This window comes from Zootoca vivipara, chromosome 2, assembly GCF_963506605.1.
Source record: "Zootoca vivipara chromosome 2, rZooViv1.1, whole genome shotgun sequence".
Classification (NCBI taxonomy): Eukaryota; Metazoa; Chordata; class Lepidosauria; order Squamata; family Lacertidae; genus Zootoca; species Zootoca vivipara.
In genome coordinates, this window is record NC_083277.1 from 41,079,897 (window position 1) to 41,096,644 (window position 16,748).

The 16,748-nt window shown below is 38.0% G+C and overlaps 1 protein-coding gene across 1 annotated transcript in view; it reads left to right on the forward strand.

Moving 5' to 3' along the window:
- The window catches only part of EEFSEC (eukaryotic elongation factor, selenocysteine-tRNA specific), a 167,727-nt gene that overhangs the window by 86,213 nt on the left and 64,766 nt on the right, over positions 1 to 16,748 (forward strand). Inside the window, exon 6 of the mRNA XM_035106448.2 lies at positions 15,528 to 16,169. Within this exon, the coding sequence (XP_034962339.2) occupies positions 15,528 to 16,169 (642 nt within the window). The remainder of the gene's footprint in view (positions 1 to 15,527; positions 16,170 to 16,748) is intronic.

Genomic DNA, 16,748 nt, shown 5'->3' on the forward strand with positions numbered 1-16,748 from the left:
TTTAAGAAAGTAGAAAGAAAAATATTAAATGTTTATTAAGACTGCTGGTGAGGGTTTTCGAATGACAGTAACCCTTTGGTACCAGGATGTTATTTGAAGACAAAAAAAGGGGGGTAAATTCTATCTATTACGCAAGTCATGACATGCTGCTTCATTATGGTAAATACTTTTTTTGTTCTGTTACTGAATTAATATTTTGGATTGAAGCTTTTACTTTCCTATTTTCTACCTTTTCTTAACAGACTTTTTTTTTTGGTCTTATGCGTATTCTTATTCTTTTAGTATTTTTCCCTCAGGTGAGCATATTTGTATAAAGTTAACCATGATGTATCTGTCCTTCCTGTTTCATGTAAGTCATTTATTTAGGCTTGCATGATCATATTTATATCATTACTACTTCGTAAAGCAGCACAAATGCTACATCTTTCCCCCCCTAATTGCTCAGATATTGGATTTAAAACAACAACAACTCTTTATCATTTCTTTCCAGAATTTCAAAATGGCAAATTCACAGCCATTTTGTGAATCTGATGCCTAGGATCAAAGCCTACTTGTTTCTTTCAAAAGTTAACTGCTAGTCTTTTATACTTTGGAAGAGAATAGCATATAGTGTTTTTGGTTTTGTTATTATAAGTTGGCTAATTTTAAGATTACCTCATCTAACAACTGACTTGACCTTTTTTGGCCAAAGGTTTAAGAACCCGCTTAAGAATGGGTCCTGTGTTCCATTCACAGCATATCAAAAAACAGTTGATATGTCATTTCATATATTAATCACTGCTATATTTAAAAGTTATCAACATCTGTATCTGCTTAATTTGTCATTATTTTTAGGAGCTGAAGCTCACAGTTTTCTATTCTATTAAATTTCAAGCAAAAATTGCCAACGGTAAATAAATATAGAAAATTGACACCACTTACAAAACCAACAAAACTCCTTTAGAATGACTTGTCTTTAGTCCTTTCTTCCCAATGCCTCTTTTTAATAGGGTATATTTCAGTTTTTAATACTGATGTTGCAAATGAGGAAAGGCAGAGTTTTGCTTACGAGAAAGAAATGAGTACAAGAAAACTGGATATCTCCTGCCGCCCCCATACTTTCCCAGCAGAAGTGAAAACACCTAGCAATATTATTTTTCAGTATTGATTTTATTTAAAATGCTGTTTTCTGTTCTCTGTTATATCTTTGTTAGGGGGGCAGTGTTTGCAGGCATTGTTGTTATATTTTTAATTGATCCTTTAACTGCAAGGTTATGAACTAATTGTGACCCCTACACTCCACTCTTAATTGCTTCTGACCTACTCTGTTAAGTAAAAAGAAATAACCTAACAGAAGGGTAACCGGATCACTGCTGCCACACCAAGGAAACAGGCAAGCGTTGGGATGCTCTTTAATCTCTCTATCCACACAGCTCTCATTTTAATTTGCAAAATTGAACCCAGATCGAGAGCAGTAAAGCCTGAATACGGTAAATATTCATGCCTCAGTGATCTAGAGTAGCTCCATTACATTTCAGAGATTGGGAGAATTACCTTTTGGATTATGTATATTCATGGGCTGATTTTTATTTGAGATATAATATTACTCACATTGGGCTACATGTCACACATTCTACCAAAACCAGCCTCCTGACAAAGCTCCAAATGTTGCTTACACATAAAAAGTTTTACTTCTCTAGCCTATAGTTTCCCTTCTTTTATGCTTTTCAGCAACTAGTAATAAACAAAAATATCCTGTTTTGGGGGTGGGGGGGAAATTCACCCTCTGGAAGGTCTTCTCTATAAACCTTTCAGCCCTCTGTTTACTCTGATGTAGTATTTTGTAGACCACTTTGAAGTCTCTGGATGAAAGTGTTCCTATTGTTCTAAACCCAAGTCTAGAGTAAAAACAGAGGAATTTGGTTTATTTCATTAGAAGAATGAATTTTCCCACATGTAATTTTACAACCTGGTTTTTCCCTTGTGTATGGGTGAGGTCGTTAGGAAGAAACAGAAATATGTGGCTTGAAAGCCGTTTTGATAACTTAAGGTTTACTTGATATTAAATGTTAATCTTATTTATAATGTGTACACTATAGAAGAACAGATTGAGTTCCCCCTTTTCTGCATCTGCTTGGTGAAATGCTAACTTAGTATATACATTGACATGGATGGACATGGCTCATTAGATATTTTAATCAGCATGTTCTGTCAAAAGGGGTGGGATTTTCCACATATGTGCATATATTTGTGGCTCTAAAGCAGGCACCCCCAAACTCCGGCCCTCCAGATGTTTTGGACTACAATTCCCATCTTCCCCAACCACTGGTCCTATTAGCTAGGGATCATGGGAGTTGTAGGCCAAAACATCTGGAGGGCCGCAGTTTGGGGATGCCTGCTCTAAAGATGTTCTTCTCAACATTTTACCATTTTCCTTATATATAGCAATAGGTACATATAAATACTATAATATACACTTGGTCTAAAGTAGGAGGAAAAATAGCCAGCCTTTGTGCTGCTGTGTGGTCCATCAGTTATCCCACTTCTGACACAGTTGCGGACAGCCAGGGCACGATCAAAGAAGTAGAACTCCCTCAGCTATTTGATGTGAGGGGATAATACTGACAGTCATGTAGTGATTCACTGAAGAATATCAGAACCTTTCAACCTTCATGTTTCCCAACCGACTGCAAAGGCAGATGTTTCTTGGTTCAAACTAAATCATGATTATGATTATTGCTCAAAATGATTAAACTTGTTGAGGAGGACTCAACTGATGCTGTTTTTTGTTTTTTGTTTTGTTGAGGTGTTGCTTTTTCTATTGTATTTTTATTGTCCTGTTATATAAATTTCTGAATCGACATTCCTGTACAAGTTTTCATCAAATTTAGTTGTGGGCAGCATTACCACCAATGACTATTGTGTTCATTTTTCTCAAAAACAATTCAAATCTGGTTATTTGCAAATGTGGAAAATTTCATGTTGGGTACATACTTGGTCTAAATGCTATGACCAAGCCTTTCAGGTATGACTAAATGAAAACTAGATCACAAAAGCACATGTCATAAGAAAAATATATATCTTTATTTCAAATATATACTCATTGGGTCCGAACTTGCGGTGACTGACCAGGAATGAGGCCTTAGGGTCATAATGGTTAACTTCTTTGTTGTACCCATCTCTGATATTTCTTCTTGAAACCAAGTTATTGGCTCCAGGATGCCAATGCAGCTTGTGTAGAGCAGTGTTTCTCAACCTTTTTTGGGCCACGGCACACTTGTTCCGTGAAAAAAATCACGCGGCACACCACCATTAAAAAAGTTAACAAAATTAACTCTGTGCCGCCCTATATTGACTATAATTATGACTGTAAGAAACACTTGCCAATTGCTGTGTTGGTTGCAATCTCCTGTAATAAGGCTTCACAAGCCGCTGATTTCTCTGCCAGCACGTGCTCCTCGCCGAAGAGGCCGCTCACTCCCTGACAGAGTGACAGTTTGGATGCTGGCTGGACAAAAGAGGCTCTTCTCTTTGCACCTATGGAGTCCCTGTGCGATTTTTATGCATTACAAAATGCATCGTTTCATTTCCACGTGGCTCTGCTCCTCCCGTCGAACCCGGCTGGGCCGTCCCGAGGTTGCGGTGCATGTTGGGATACTGGGGGTTCTGCTGCTTTTTCCTCTCTGGGGGGTCTGGGCTGAGGTTGCGGCTGCAGAGATGGTGAGTAGGGGAGGGGGAGCGCTCGGCGGCTTTCGATTGGATGCGGAAGACCATAGACAACTAAGTCAAAGGGACGCTCGAGGAGGAACCATAGAGATAAAAGAGAGAGCGGAGAGTGGTGGTGGTGCGGGCGGGGCAGGCAGGCGGGTTATGACAGGAATCGCCACCATCTTGTGAAGGGCGCGCTCAAACGCAGCCATGCTGAGAAGGTTCTCCACACATAGGTATGGTAGTTCTGCAAATCGCCCTTCTCGGCGCCGCACGTCGCGGCACACCAGGCAGCGTCTCGCGGCACGGTAGTGTGCCGCGGAACAGCGGCTGAGAAACGCTGGTGTAGAGATCAAACTCTTCTTACACAACAGATGTTGCTTGTTTGTTGTTAGTCATTGGTGGTATCACACTGGATACCTAGGTGAAAGGCATCTTCTAGTTTAATATTTACGTCTTTCTCGTTAATCATATTTTCCCCTTCTTCTCTTGCGTGGTTTCCCCAAACTGCTTCTCTGCCTCATGACAACTTGCACCATAATGGGTGACATTTTCTTTGGAAAAATTAAGTTTCTCATTATTTCACTACCTTAGGGCTTCTTGTTGAAAATTTGGCTCCGTGTCCTCATTCTCCAATACATCATCTCCCGCTGAGGCCCTCAGAATGGATGTGTGCACCCAGCATCGCCGAACTATCAAGCACCTATGCTTTTCTGAGAGAGTGGGCTTTTGTGTGGTATCCATTAGAGATCTTGTGCCCCCCATTATGTGGAGAAATAGCTGGGGTGTGTGTGTGTGTGTCAGTGTCCCGAAGACCTGAGTCTGACCAGGCACAAGTTTCCACTTTGGTTGGATGGCTTATATGTGGCAGAAAATGCTTCCCACTTCAGGGAACCCCAGAGTATTGCTCAACGTCATCTTCATACAGTATGAAAGAAGCGTGTTATACACCTTTTAAAAATAATTTTTATTAAAAATTTTGCACATAAAATACAATAAAAGCTAAGCTAAAAAAAAGTAAAAGTAAATGCAAAGCCCTCTATCACAATTGTATCATGCCCCTTAATCCACACATGAAAAAAGGAACCCTCCCTGGTTCCACCTAGGAACTTCCCTCTCTTTTCCTAGCCTCCCATCCTGAGAGATTCTCTCTACCTTGCCTTTCACGCCGGGTCCTTCATCTCCCGTCTCATCACCTTCCCGTGTGTATCTTCATTAATCCAAAATAGGGAACTGAAAGAAGCATGATACATCTATAACTCAAATAATTTGACATAATTCTCAGTTTGAAACAAGTGGTCATCCATCTCCTCTTGTTGAGTAAGTGTCACCATACGTATATGCTTTGAAGACAATGACATTTTGGGGATGGTGAGATTCAGAGACACTCCGTCGTGATGTACTTTGAACATGGCCTTTGGTATGAACATGATATCCTCTGCCTTTTGTGCTGTGCCAAGTCCTACTCATCTAGTGAAACAGGAAAGAAAGAGGGGGATATGTATGTGCCGAAACATCTGGAATGCCTAGTTGTTTGTATAAAACAGGCATGGTATCTTTTTTGGCTTTGGTACTTTGGTTGTGATTTTCCCAGAATCCTCCAGAGTAGTGGATAGGTTCAATCTTAAACTTAAGATGTAACATCCTACTAAGATGTATGGCACACTTGATGCATCTCTCACAGCTAATGATCTGTGCTGTCACCAGAGCCAAGAAGAGAATGCCATGCCAGTAACTCTCTTGTCAAATTTGCAATCTTTATTCATGACCATGAAAGCGGGAATTTATTATAAAACAGAAGGTCACTGAATTTTGTCTTTGGAGGCTGGTACTCTGGAGACCTCCAGGGCAACTGGATATGTATATATATACTGTATATAAGAGAGAGAGAGAGAGAGAGAGAGAGAGAGAGAGAGAGAGAGAGAGAGAGAGAGAGAGAGCGCTAGCTAGCTGGTATTAAACATACCTTTTATAGTGTATTACTGCTATAGGTCAATGCAAGATTGAATTAGTGATCTGAATGATGCTCCAGGATGCTGATAGAACTCCCCACCCTACTGCTGAAGAACAAAGCTGCAGTTCCATTTTTTGGCAGTGAACAAACAACAAAAAAATGGGCTGTATTTTCATTTCCCCAAAATATGTCCACACCATTTTTCTGTCCTATGAGTATAATCTTAACTCTCGCTTAAATATAGAGCCATCCTCTCATTTTAATAGAGGTGGTATGTGCATTATGTTAATGCACCAATTAAAGTTAGCTAACGTGTTTTAAACTGTTTGATTACTAACTACCTTAACTATGAGTTCCAATCTGCTTTTTATTTTTATTTTTAATTTTTCCATTTCATAATTTACTAGTTTGCTGAATTTGCTGTGATCCCAGTTATTATCAGAAGGGCTAGGTTGCCTTTATCTCTTTTGTATCAGTAAGATGCAGTGACAGCACTGGAGGTAGAAGGATGCTTGGACTCTTATCTAAAAAAGCTAAGAGCTATGGCATATGGAGTACCGATAACTTAATGAAAGTTGGATAAATAAAGGAAAAGAAGCTTCATTGTATCAGGAGAAAAAGCCATTAGTGGAGTTTTTGTATGCTGTTTTCTATTAGTTAAACTGCTTTGAAAATCTTAGTGGGCTTTTCCTTTGGTCTTCAAATAACAGGTTCTTTTCTTATATTGAACACATTTGTTTATCTTAAGGGCCTGAACAGTTTGGGTGCTTTTAATTTATCTCTCCTTTTGCATTTTTTTATCTGTGTATGAACACATGGACTTCCCCAGTCCTTCTTCTCCACCAAAGCCATTTCACAAGCCTCTACATCATACTTAGAAATATTAATGTGATCATCCAGATAAAAATATTGAACATTCTTTCCTGATTTATTTTCAGGCATTACAAGTTGCCACCCCTCTAGTTAAATATGAAGCTGCTTTAAGCAGATTTTTCAACATTGGGGAGTGTTTGTTTGTTGATGAGCTTGAAGTTGCTAGATGAAGTTCCATTTCTTTCTGCGTGACTGTCCCAAAATGGATAAAATAGGTATGCCATTTTTATATTTAAAATAATTTTTTGGATGGCATGAAACAAAGAGCTCCAGTGGGGAGGCGAGAGTCTTTGTTGAACGAAATCTGTGACATCTGTGTGCTTTTAGAAAGATCTGAAAACTCCTTTTATAAGGGAGGGCTCAGGCAAGCATGCAAAAAAGAATGCTCACATTCTTTTCCACACTTTCAGGGACTTGTGAATCACCACTACAGCAATACTCAGATTGGGAGCACAAGATGTCCACGTTATTTCTTTGCATAAAACACTGTAAGCATCCAGAGATGGAGCACCAATTGCTCACCCGCCCTCTATCTCCATTTCACGGTGTGTGTGTGCACGCATGACTGACAGAATTTGTAATATAGATGTATGAAATATCAGTCTATACAGAACCATTCTACAAATAAAAATGAAGCAGAAGATTTTAGATTTCAGGTGAGCAGCAATATCCTTCTTTAAAAACTAAGACAGCAGAGAGAGAACCTGTTAAGAACCTTTGTTTCTGATGTGCTGGTTTCCTACTTCCAGGGAGTAATGTGGAGAAGCATTAAAAATGTGATTCATAGAATCATAGAGTTGGAAGAGACCACAAGAGCCGTCCAGTCCAACCCCCTGCCAAGCAGGAAACACCATCAAAGCATTCTTGACATATGCCTGTCAAGCCTCTGCTTAAAGACCTCCAAAGAAGGAGACTCCACCACACTCCTTGGTAGCAAATTCCACTGCTGAACAGCTCTTAGTGTCAGGAAGTTCTTCCTAATGTTTAGGTGGAATCTTCTTTCTTGTAGTTTGAATCCATTGCTCCGTGTCCGCTTCTCTGGAGCAGCAGAAAACAATCTTTCTCCCTCCTCCATATGACATCCTTTCATATATTTGAACATGGCTATCATATCACCACTTAACCTTCTCTTCTCCAGGCTAAACATACCCAGCTCCCTAAGCCGTTCCTCATAAGGCATTGTTTCCAGGCCTTTGACCATTTTGGTTGCCCTCTTCTGGACACGTTCCAGCTTGTCAGTATCCTTCTTGAACTGTGGTGCCCAGAACTGGACACAGTACTCCAGGTGAGGTCTGACCAGAGCAGAATACAGTGGTACTATTACCTCCCTAGATCTGGATGCTATACTCCTATTGATGCAACCCAGAATTGCATTGGCTTTTTTAGCTGCTGCACCACACTGCTGACTCATGTCAAGTTTGTGGTCTACCAAGACTCCTAGATCCTTTTCACATGTACTGCTCTCAAGCCAGGTGTCACCCATCCTGTATTTGTGCCTTTCATTTTTTTGGCCCAAGTGTAGTACTTTACATTTCTCCTTGTTAAAATTCATCTTGTTTGCTTTGGCCCAGTTGTTTAATCTGTTAAGGTCATTTTGAAGTGTGATCCTGTCCTCTGGGGTATTAGCCACCCCTCCCAATTTGGTGTCGTCTGCAAACTTGCTCAGGATGCCCTCAAGCCCATCATCCAAGTCATTGATTGTTCTACATGCAGTGGTACATTCCATTCTACTGCTATTTGTAGACCCACCAACAACACTTCTTGTGGAGCAGCAAGATTTAGTTTTTTTGATAGACTTTTGCTTCTGAATTTGTACCTGGTTGTTTTCAGTTCATCAACTAAATCATGAAGTAGAACCATTTATTTCATGTCCATTGATTTCAGCAGAACTACTCTGATTAATGTTGGAAATAATCCTACATGCCCCACTTTATCCAAAGTTTGTGGCTTGCACACATATACATAGAGGTGACGCAACAACAAAACTTCAAATTTGGAACTTGCTATCTGACTTTTAAATGTATTGAGTTCTATGACAGAAGTATCTCTCCAGAGTGACAAGCTTTCTGAGAAAGGAAGAAGTGCTGTGTTGAGTTGTATTTAAACAATACATTGGTTCCACAATCTGAAACTGTATATTGAACGCACAAAGTTCATGTAACATTATTAAGACGCTGAAGATCTTTCTGCATCTGTTCAGATGAGTGAAAGAGACAGTGGCAGGCACACGTGGCTAATGAATAAACTGGGGGGGGGAAATATCTTCTTAAAGGATAAATATAAGAAGAAAAAGAAATGCAATGAAAAAAGAAACCATATTAAACTGAACTGGTTTGCCCTCATCAAGCTGAACCAAAGTTGATCTTTTTGAAAAGCCTATTTTAGTCTTTATTTTTCCAGCCTTAGAAGTTTCTGAAGAAGAATAACTGATACAACTCTAAGCTTATTAGCATCACTCCAGACTCCGTACTGTTTACATTTTTCTCATGTAACATGGATAAGAGAAAATAGACTATATCCATAAACAGTGGGCATAGCCCTGACATCGCCAGTCCATATTTGTGCTTATTGTTTTCAAATTGCTGAAAATTAGAATTTGCTTTTCATAAATCTAACAGTTGTAAAAGAATAAAGAAGAAGTTGATGGGGGGAATTGAACTATGTTAAAAGCCTTTCCTCCCCTCCTCAATACTCTACGGGGCTAAATAGTGAAAAGGGTGTAACATAAGCAACATAAGTGGATTGGACTTGACAATAATTAAAGAAGTAAACCAAGACAAGACCTAGTTTCCAGATTCCCCGGATTGTGAACTGCCTATTGGAGAAGATATTCAGTTATTTGTGTAAACTGTGGAGTCATAGCGGTGGCAGGAAATTGATCCAGGCAGAGGAAAAATTCAAACAGGAAGTAGCCCCACTCCTAGGGAAGTTGCAAAAAACACTTAAGACTCAAAAGTGTATCTGGGACCTGGGACTAAACGGTATTGAACAGCATTTACCGAACAACGCTAAGACATCCATCTATTCTGGACTGATAACTCAATCTTGTTAACTCCTTTGAGTTAATTTACAACCATGCCTCTTTTTAAATGTTAAGATTGTTTAAACGGATTTGAACCACGTGTATAGTTAACTACCTACTCCCTCTAATTTTTTTCCTCCTTCCTTCCTTTTTTCCCCCTCTTTATTATTTCAACCTGTCATCCTATAGGTATTATAAGCACTGTTTAAAAGATTGTTGAGGCACGGTAGAAACCCCAACAGAAATGGCTGGGAAAAAAAATGTTACCACCGCTACTAGTCTTTTGGGAAATGCTAACAATCAAGCTAGAAGGGGCTCAGGAGCGGATATGGATATGAATTTGGATGTGAAGGAATTAATTTTAAGCCTCAAAAGGGATTTTGTAGATATGAAAAAAGACATGAATGAGAAATTGGATTCTTTTGGAGAAAAAATTGATGGGAATGTTAAGATAGTAACTGAACTGACCGAAAAGGTGAAAGAGCTTGGGGGGAAAAATGCGGAACTTACGAAAACAGTGCAGGAGCTGAAAGGAAAAACTATAAATTTAGAGGAGACAGTAAGGAAACTGCAGAATGACAATAGAGAATTGAAGAGGGAGGGAGAAAAAGTAAAGAAAGATATGGTTGAAATGAAAGAGACCTATGAGGCGGTAATGGATGCAATCTCTATGATAGAGATGCATAGGAGGGAGAAGACTCTGAGGTTGAGGGCAATACCGGAGAAGCCTGACGAGCAAATTGGACAAAAAGTGACGGTAGAACTAGCTAAATGGTTGGAAATTCCCGAACAGGAAATGGAACAGCAAATAGATAGAATCTTCAGAATAAGATCTAATGTTGCTAAGGAGAATAATTGGCCAGGGGACTGCCTGATAACATTTAAGAACTTAGATATTAGAGATAAAGTCCTACAAACAACAAATAAGAAAAAGCTAAAAATAGACGAAATTGACATAATCATACATAAGTATATTCCAACCAGATTTTTAAAAAAACGAGAGAAATTTAAACCATATGTTGAAGCGCTAAGAGGAAAGGCGATAACTCACAGATGGGAGTTTCCGGAAGGCTTCTCTTTTTATTTTAAAGGTAAAAGGAGGAAATTTGTGGTAACAGACGACGCGGCTAAGTATTGGAGAAAGTACCCGAAGCAACTGGGGGTAGTAAGAAGGTTGAGTGGAGGAGGGGAGGATTCGGACAACCCAGAGGAGTTAGAAGAAACTTAGAAAGTGGTTTTAAGATCAACAAATTGTTAGCTACTCGGTGTTCATTGTCGGTAACTGATATATATACGGGACCTTTTCCTTTTCTTTTAGAAGTGTATTTTGTATAGTGTATTTTTTTAGTTTAGTTACAATAAAGACAAAAATAAAAATAGAATAAATAAAAGGGGGAAAAATAAATAAATAACAACAATAAAAAATAAACGAATAAATAAATAAAATGAATCTCAAATTTTTGACTTGGAATGTACACGGCTTAAATGAGAAAAAGAAAAGAAACAAAATTGAACATGAGTTAAGTAAACAAAAAATTGATCTGATCTGCTTACAAGAAACTCATGTGATGGAAAAACATACAAGAGTCTTAGTAAATAAAAAATTAGGCCAGGAGTTTATCTCGGCGGATAAAACAAAAAAAAAGAAGGGTGTGGTAATTTATGCTAAAGATTATTTGCAACCCAAATTATTGTTCAAAGATTCGGGGGGGAGGATTGTCATTATAGAAATTTCAACACAAGGAGAAAGGATGGTTATTGTAGGAATTTACGCACCCAATAAAAGACAGAAAGATTTCTATCAGAAATTGGAGAAAAAGATAATCGAACACGTGGGAGAAAAGATTATTTTGTTAGGAGATTTAAATGGGGTTACGACACCTGAAATTGATAGAACAAACAAAAAAAATAGGAAAGGATCTAATCAGACTAAACTACCGATAGCATTTACCCAAACCATGGATATGATGAACATGACAGACGCATGGAGAGCAAAACATCCGATGGAGAGAGAATATACATATTTTTCGGAGCCAAACAAGACAGCAGGCAGGATCGATGCCATCTGGATCCCTAAAGAACTAACAATGGCAATAGCAGAAGCTGAAATACAACCCAGGATTTTATCAGATCACAGCTCGGTGCTTATTTGGTTAAAGAAAAATCAACCTAAGTTAAAAAGATGGAGATTAAATGAATCTCTATTACATGATGATGTGATCGTGGTAAAAGCTAAAAGGACCCTTCAAGAATTCTTTCAACTTAATTTAAATAAGGAGACCTCTGCCCTAACGGTTTGGGATGCCGGGAAGGCAGTGATAAGGGGTTTTTTCATTAAACAAAACGCGATTCAAAAGAAAGAAAAGGAAAGGAAGAGACAAAAACTTCAGGAAGAGATTAGTAGAAACGAAGCAGAATTATATAAAAATCCGGAAAATGACAAAATTAAAAAAACTATCAAATTACTGCAAACGCAGTATTCGAATATATTGAATGAAGAAATTCAGTGGAAATTGAAAATGATGAGACAAAAAAATTTTGAACAGGCAAATAAGCCAGGCAAATTACTCGCCTGGCAACTGAAACAAAGACAAAGTGGAAGAATTATAAGTAAGATAAAATCAGGAGAAAATTATACTTCTAACCCCAAAGAAATTGAAAAAATATTTCTTGATTTCTATAAAGAATTATACAAGGAAGGGAAAGAATCAAACGTAGAAATAAAACAGTATTTAGAACAAAACAACTTAGGGAGAATATCTAAGGAACAAGCCAAAAGGTTAAATGCCCGGATCACCACTTTTGAAATTTCTCAGGCCATAAAGAAAGCTAAAACAGGAAAAACGCCGGGTCCTGATGGACTACCCGCGATATATTATAAAAAAATGGAAGAAACCCTTATAGAGCCACTGAAGGAAATCATGAACAAAATATTAGAGCAGGGGGGAATGCCCGAAACATGGGGAGAAAGTTACTTAACTCTTATACCAAAACAGGGAGCAGACATAACATTACCATCGAATTATAGACCCATTGCGTTACTGAATAATGATTATAAATTGTTTGCCGCGATTTTAGCAGACAGACTTAAAAATATTTTAGTAACAATTATTCATGAGGACCAGACGGGTTTCCTCCCAAAACGACTAATGCAAAGTAATATTAGGAACATCATAAACATTATAGAATATTTAGATATATGTATAGACAAGCCGGGAATTATAATCGCGGTCGACGCGGAAAAAGCGTTCGACCAAATTTCTTGGAAATTTATGAAGGCAACCATGGAGAAAATGGATTTGGGGAATTCTTTTAGCAACGGAATACAAGCGATTTATAATAAACAAAAGGCAAGAATATTACTAAATAACAACATTACAGAAGAGTTCGAAATAAACAAGGGGACTAGGCAGGGTTGCCCCCTGTCTCCCCTAATCTTTATTATGATAATGGAAATATTAAACAGTAAAATCAGAAATGAAGAGGAGATAAAAGGAATTAAACTTGGCAGCAGAACTTATAAATTACGGGCCTTCGCCGACGATTTAATTATTACGACGGAAAATCCGAAAGAAAGTACAATTAAGATTTTGGAAATTATAAACGAATTCGGAAAGGTGGCGGGATTTAAATTAAATAGTGCAAAAACCAAAATGCTGGCCAAGAATTTATCTATTGAAGAAAAATTAGAAATTGAAAGAATAACCCAATTAAATTTTTTTCCAAAAATTAAGTATCTAGGAATTTGGTTAACCGCAAAAAACATAAATTTATATCAGGACAACTATGCAAAAACATGGGAAGAAATTAAAAGAAATTTGGTGATCTGGAGTAAATTAAAATTATCTTTCCTGGGGAGAATTTCAGTAATTAAAATGAGCGTATTGCCGAAGCTCATGTTTCTTTTTCAAAACATCCCCATTATTCGCAACATTGGGTGTATAAAGGATTGGCAAAATGAAATTTCCAAATTCATCTGGCAAGGCACTCGGCCGAGAATTAAACACAAGCTGCTTATTGATACTAAAGAAAGGGGAGGTTTTGGACTCCCCGACCTGAAGCTATACTATGAAGCAGCGTGTCTAATGTGGTTAAAGGAGTGGTTTGCGCTTCAGAACTCAAAATTATTAGATCTAGAAGGATTTAACTTAAGATTCGGATGGCACGCCTATCTGTATTATGACAAAATTAAATCACACAGGGCTTTCTCCAACCATATAATACGTGGCTCCCTTTATAAAGTGTGGGAAAAGTATAAAAACTTACTAGAGCCCAAAACCCCACTTTGGATATCACCAGTCGAGGCCAAAGCTGTAAGGAGGAAAATTACTAAAGAAAGATGGATAACTTATCGATCACTGCTGAGGTGGGACGATGAACAGATTGAAATGAAAAGTTATGAGGAAACAAAACATGAATTAGTAAGCTGGTTAGACTACCATCAATTAAGAGAAACTTTTAAAGAGGATAAAAAGAAGGGATTTAATATGGAACAATCTAAAATGGAAAGAGACCTCTTGAACAACAATACTAAAATCATCTCCAAAATGTACCAGCTACTTCTCGAATGGGAAGTCCAAGAAGAAGCAGTTAAACACGTCATGATTAAATGGGCACAAGATCTAGGCCACACAATAATGATGAAAGATTGGGAGATTCTGTGGAACCATAATATGAAATTTACGGTGTCATCTGCAATAAAAGAAAATATGTACAAAATGATGTACCGGTGGTATATCACACCATCTAAATTATCCAAAATGTACCCTAAACTGTCGGATGTTTGTTGGAAATGTGGGGATGCGAGAGGAGATCTAATGCATATGTGGTGGGGTTGTCATAAAGTAAAAGAATTATGGAACAAAATCTATGAGGAATTGAAAAAAATTTTGAAACTTAATTTCGTTAAAAGACCTGAGGCATTCCTCTTAGGCATACTGGCAAAGGACATCCCAGTAAAATATAGAGAAATTTTTCTATACGCAACGGCGGCAGGGCGCCTGCTGATAGCAGCTAACTGGAAAGGGGATAAAACCCCCTCAGTTGAAGAATGGCGAACGAAACTATTAGAATTTCTTGATATGGCCCAATTAACAGATAAATTAAGGGGGAATTCGAAACAAAAATTCATGGAAAAATGGGAAAAATTTAGAAAATATCTACAAGAAAACTACAGAAATGACGAAATCTTTATGGGAGCCATAGAATGATTGGTTTTTATCAATAACTCAGATGAAAGGGTATAATCAGTGTTAATATGTACAAAAGAACTAATAGGACATTGAGGAGAAGGGAATGTACATAGAGAAACCTATTGAGACACACAGCGGATAGTGACGGGAAGTCAAGGTACGAATTTGAACTGGTAAACTATTGGAAGAATAAAGCATGTTATGGAAACTTTGTGCTGGTGGAATCACCAAGAGAGAGGGTAATCTTTTGGCTAAATCTGATTTAGGAATTGAGACCAAAACAAAAGTGAAAAAGAGACAAGAAACTGTATAACTGGTATTCCTTTATTTGGTATGAATTACGACTTTATTTTGTAAAAACTGTAACATTATGATTGTTTTCTTTTGATTACTTTATTCAATAAACAAATACTTATTGCAAAAATAAACCAGTGCCTTATTTATGCAGATACATACTGATCTGCTAATTCCTTTTAGCTACTATAAAAGTTACCAAATTCAAAAGAATGATTCTTAGTATTATTTTCTAGTACAAAAGATAGACAAAGCTTTAAAAAGTAATCCTTAGAGAAAGCATTCATTTAGATAATTTAGAGGGTAGATTTTTCTTGTAATTACTATGTATCTCTACTAAAGAGCAGTGTTTTAATGTCTGGAAATAACTCTGAAGAGTGTGTTTTTGTTTTTTTCTAAAGACCCAGAAAAGTGGGTATAAATGTTTTTAATTAACAAAATGCTTTACTAATAAATAAACCGTATGAATATGACTATTTTTCTTATCCTTTGCTCCCATAAACAGGTGACAAAGAAGGTCAAGTCCATGCAGATGTTTCATACTCCTGTTAACTATGCCATGCAAGGTGACAGGGTAGGAATCTGTGTGACTCAGTTTGATCCAAAGCTGTTGGAAAGAGGTCTGATCTGTACACCTGAATCTCTCCAGACTGTTCACGCTGCTATCATCTCTTTAAAGAAAATCCCATATTTCCGAGGCACTCTTCAGACCAAGGCAAAGTTTCATATCACAGTTGGCCATGAAACTGTTATGGGAAGAGTTATGTTCTTCAGCCCAGCTCCTAATGACTTCACCAAAGAACCCCTGGAGAATGATTTTGATTTTGGAAAAGAATATCTTTATCAGGAGGAATATCTTTCCAAAGACTCAAAGTCCTCAGAAGAAAATAAGGAGAATGACTGCACTGAAGAAAGACAGCTCCCAAAACAACAGTGGGCCTTACTTGAGTTTGAGAAGCCAGTTACCTGCCCTAAACTGTGTCTTGTGATTGGCTCAAAGCTGGATTCCGATATTCACGCAAACACTTGCAGGTTGGCGTTCCATGGAGTGCTCCTCCAAGGGATGGAAGACAAAAATTATGCAGAGACATGTCTCCCAAAGCTTAAAGTTTACAAGCTGAAACATAAGGAAGGACAAGTGGAACGGGTAAGCTTGTGTGTGATTTAATTTGAGGATCACCTGAGATTACTGGGCTGTAGAAGAGTTAATATAGTAAAGGAAAGTTAGAGGGGAACACAAGAGAAGGGGGATTTGACAGCTGAAATGCTGATATGCAATAGTAGGGAGAGCAGCAGAAACCTGGAGCCAATAACGTGGTACAATAAAGGCTACAACTGGAACTAAGATGACGGAGTCATGGTCTTTGTTGAAGCCAGTGGCAATTAAAAATAGGACTGGAGGTTATCTGTTCATGAAATTTTTCCGGAAGCCTGGTGTTTGGGGTAGCCCAGGATAGCAGAGAGAATGTTGCTCACTCTGCTGCTAACACTTTTGTCCTAATGTACGGTTTTCATACCAAGAGGAATCATGGAGACATGCTTATATAGGGCTGGTGATATTGTTTTCACAAATTTTCATTTATTTCTTTTTAGTTAGGGACTTACTAGCTTGGATAGGTTTTTTTCTTTTCTTTTTTAGAGAAAGCTGCAGCTTGATGTTGGGTCCCAGCTGCCGTGGAGAGGGGTGTGTGCAGTGTGAACAAATGGGTGATGAAATCATTCATTG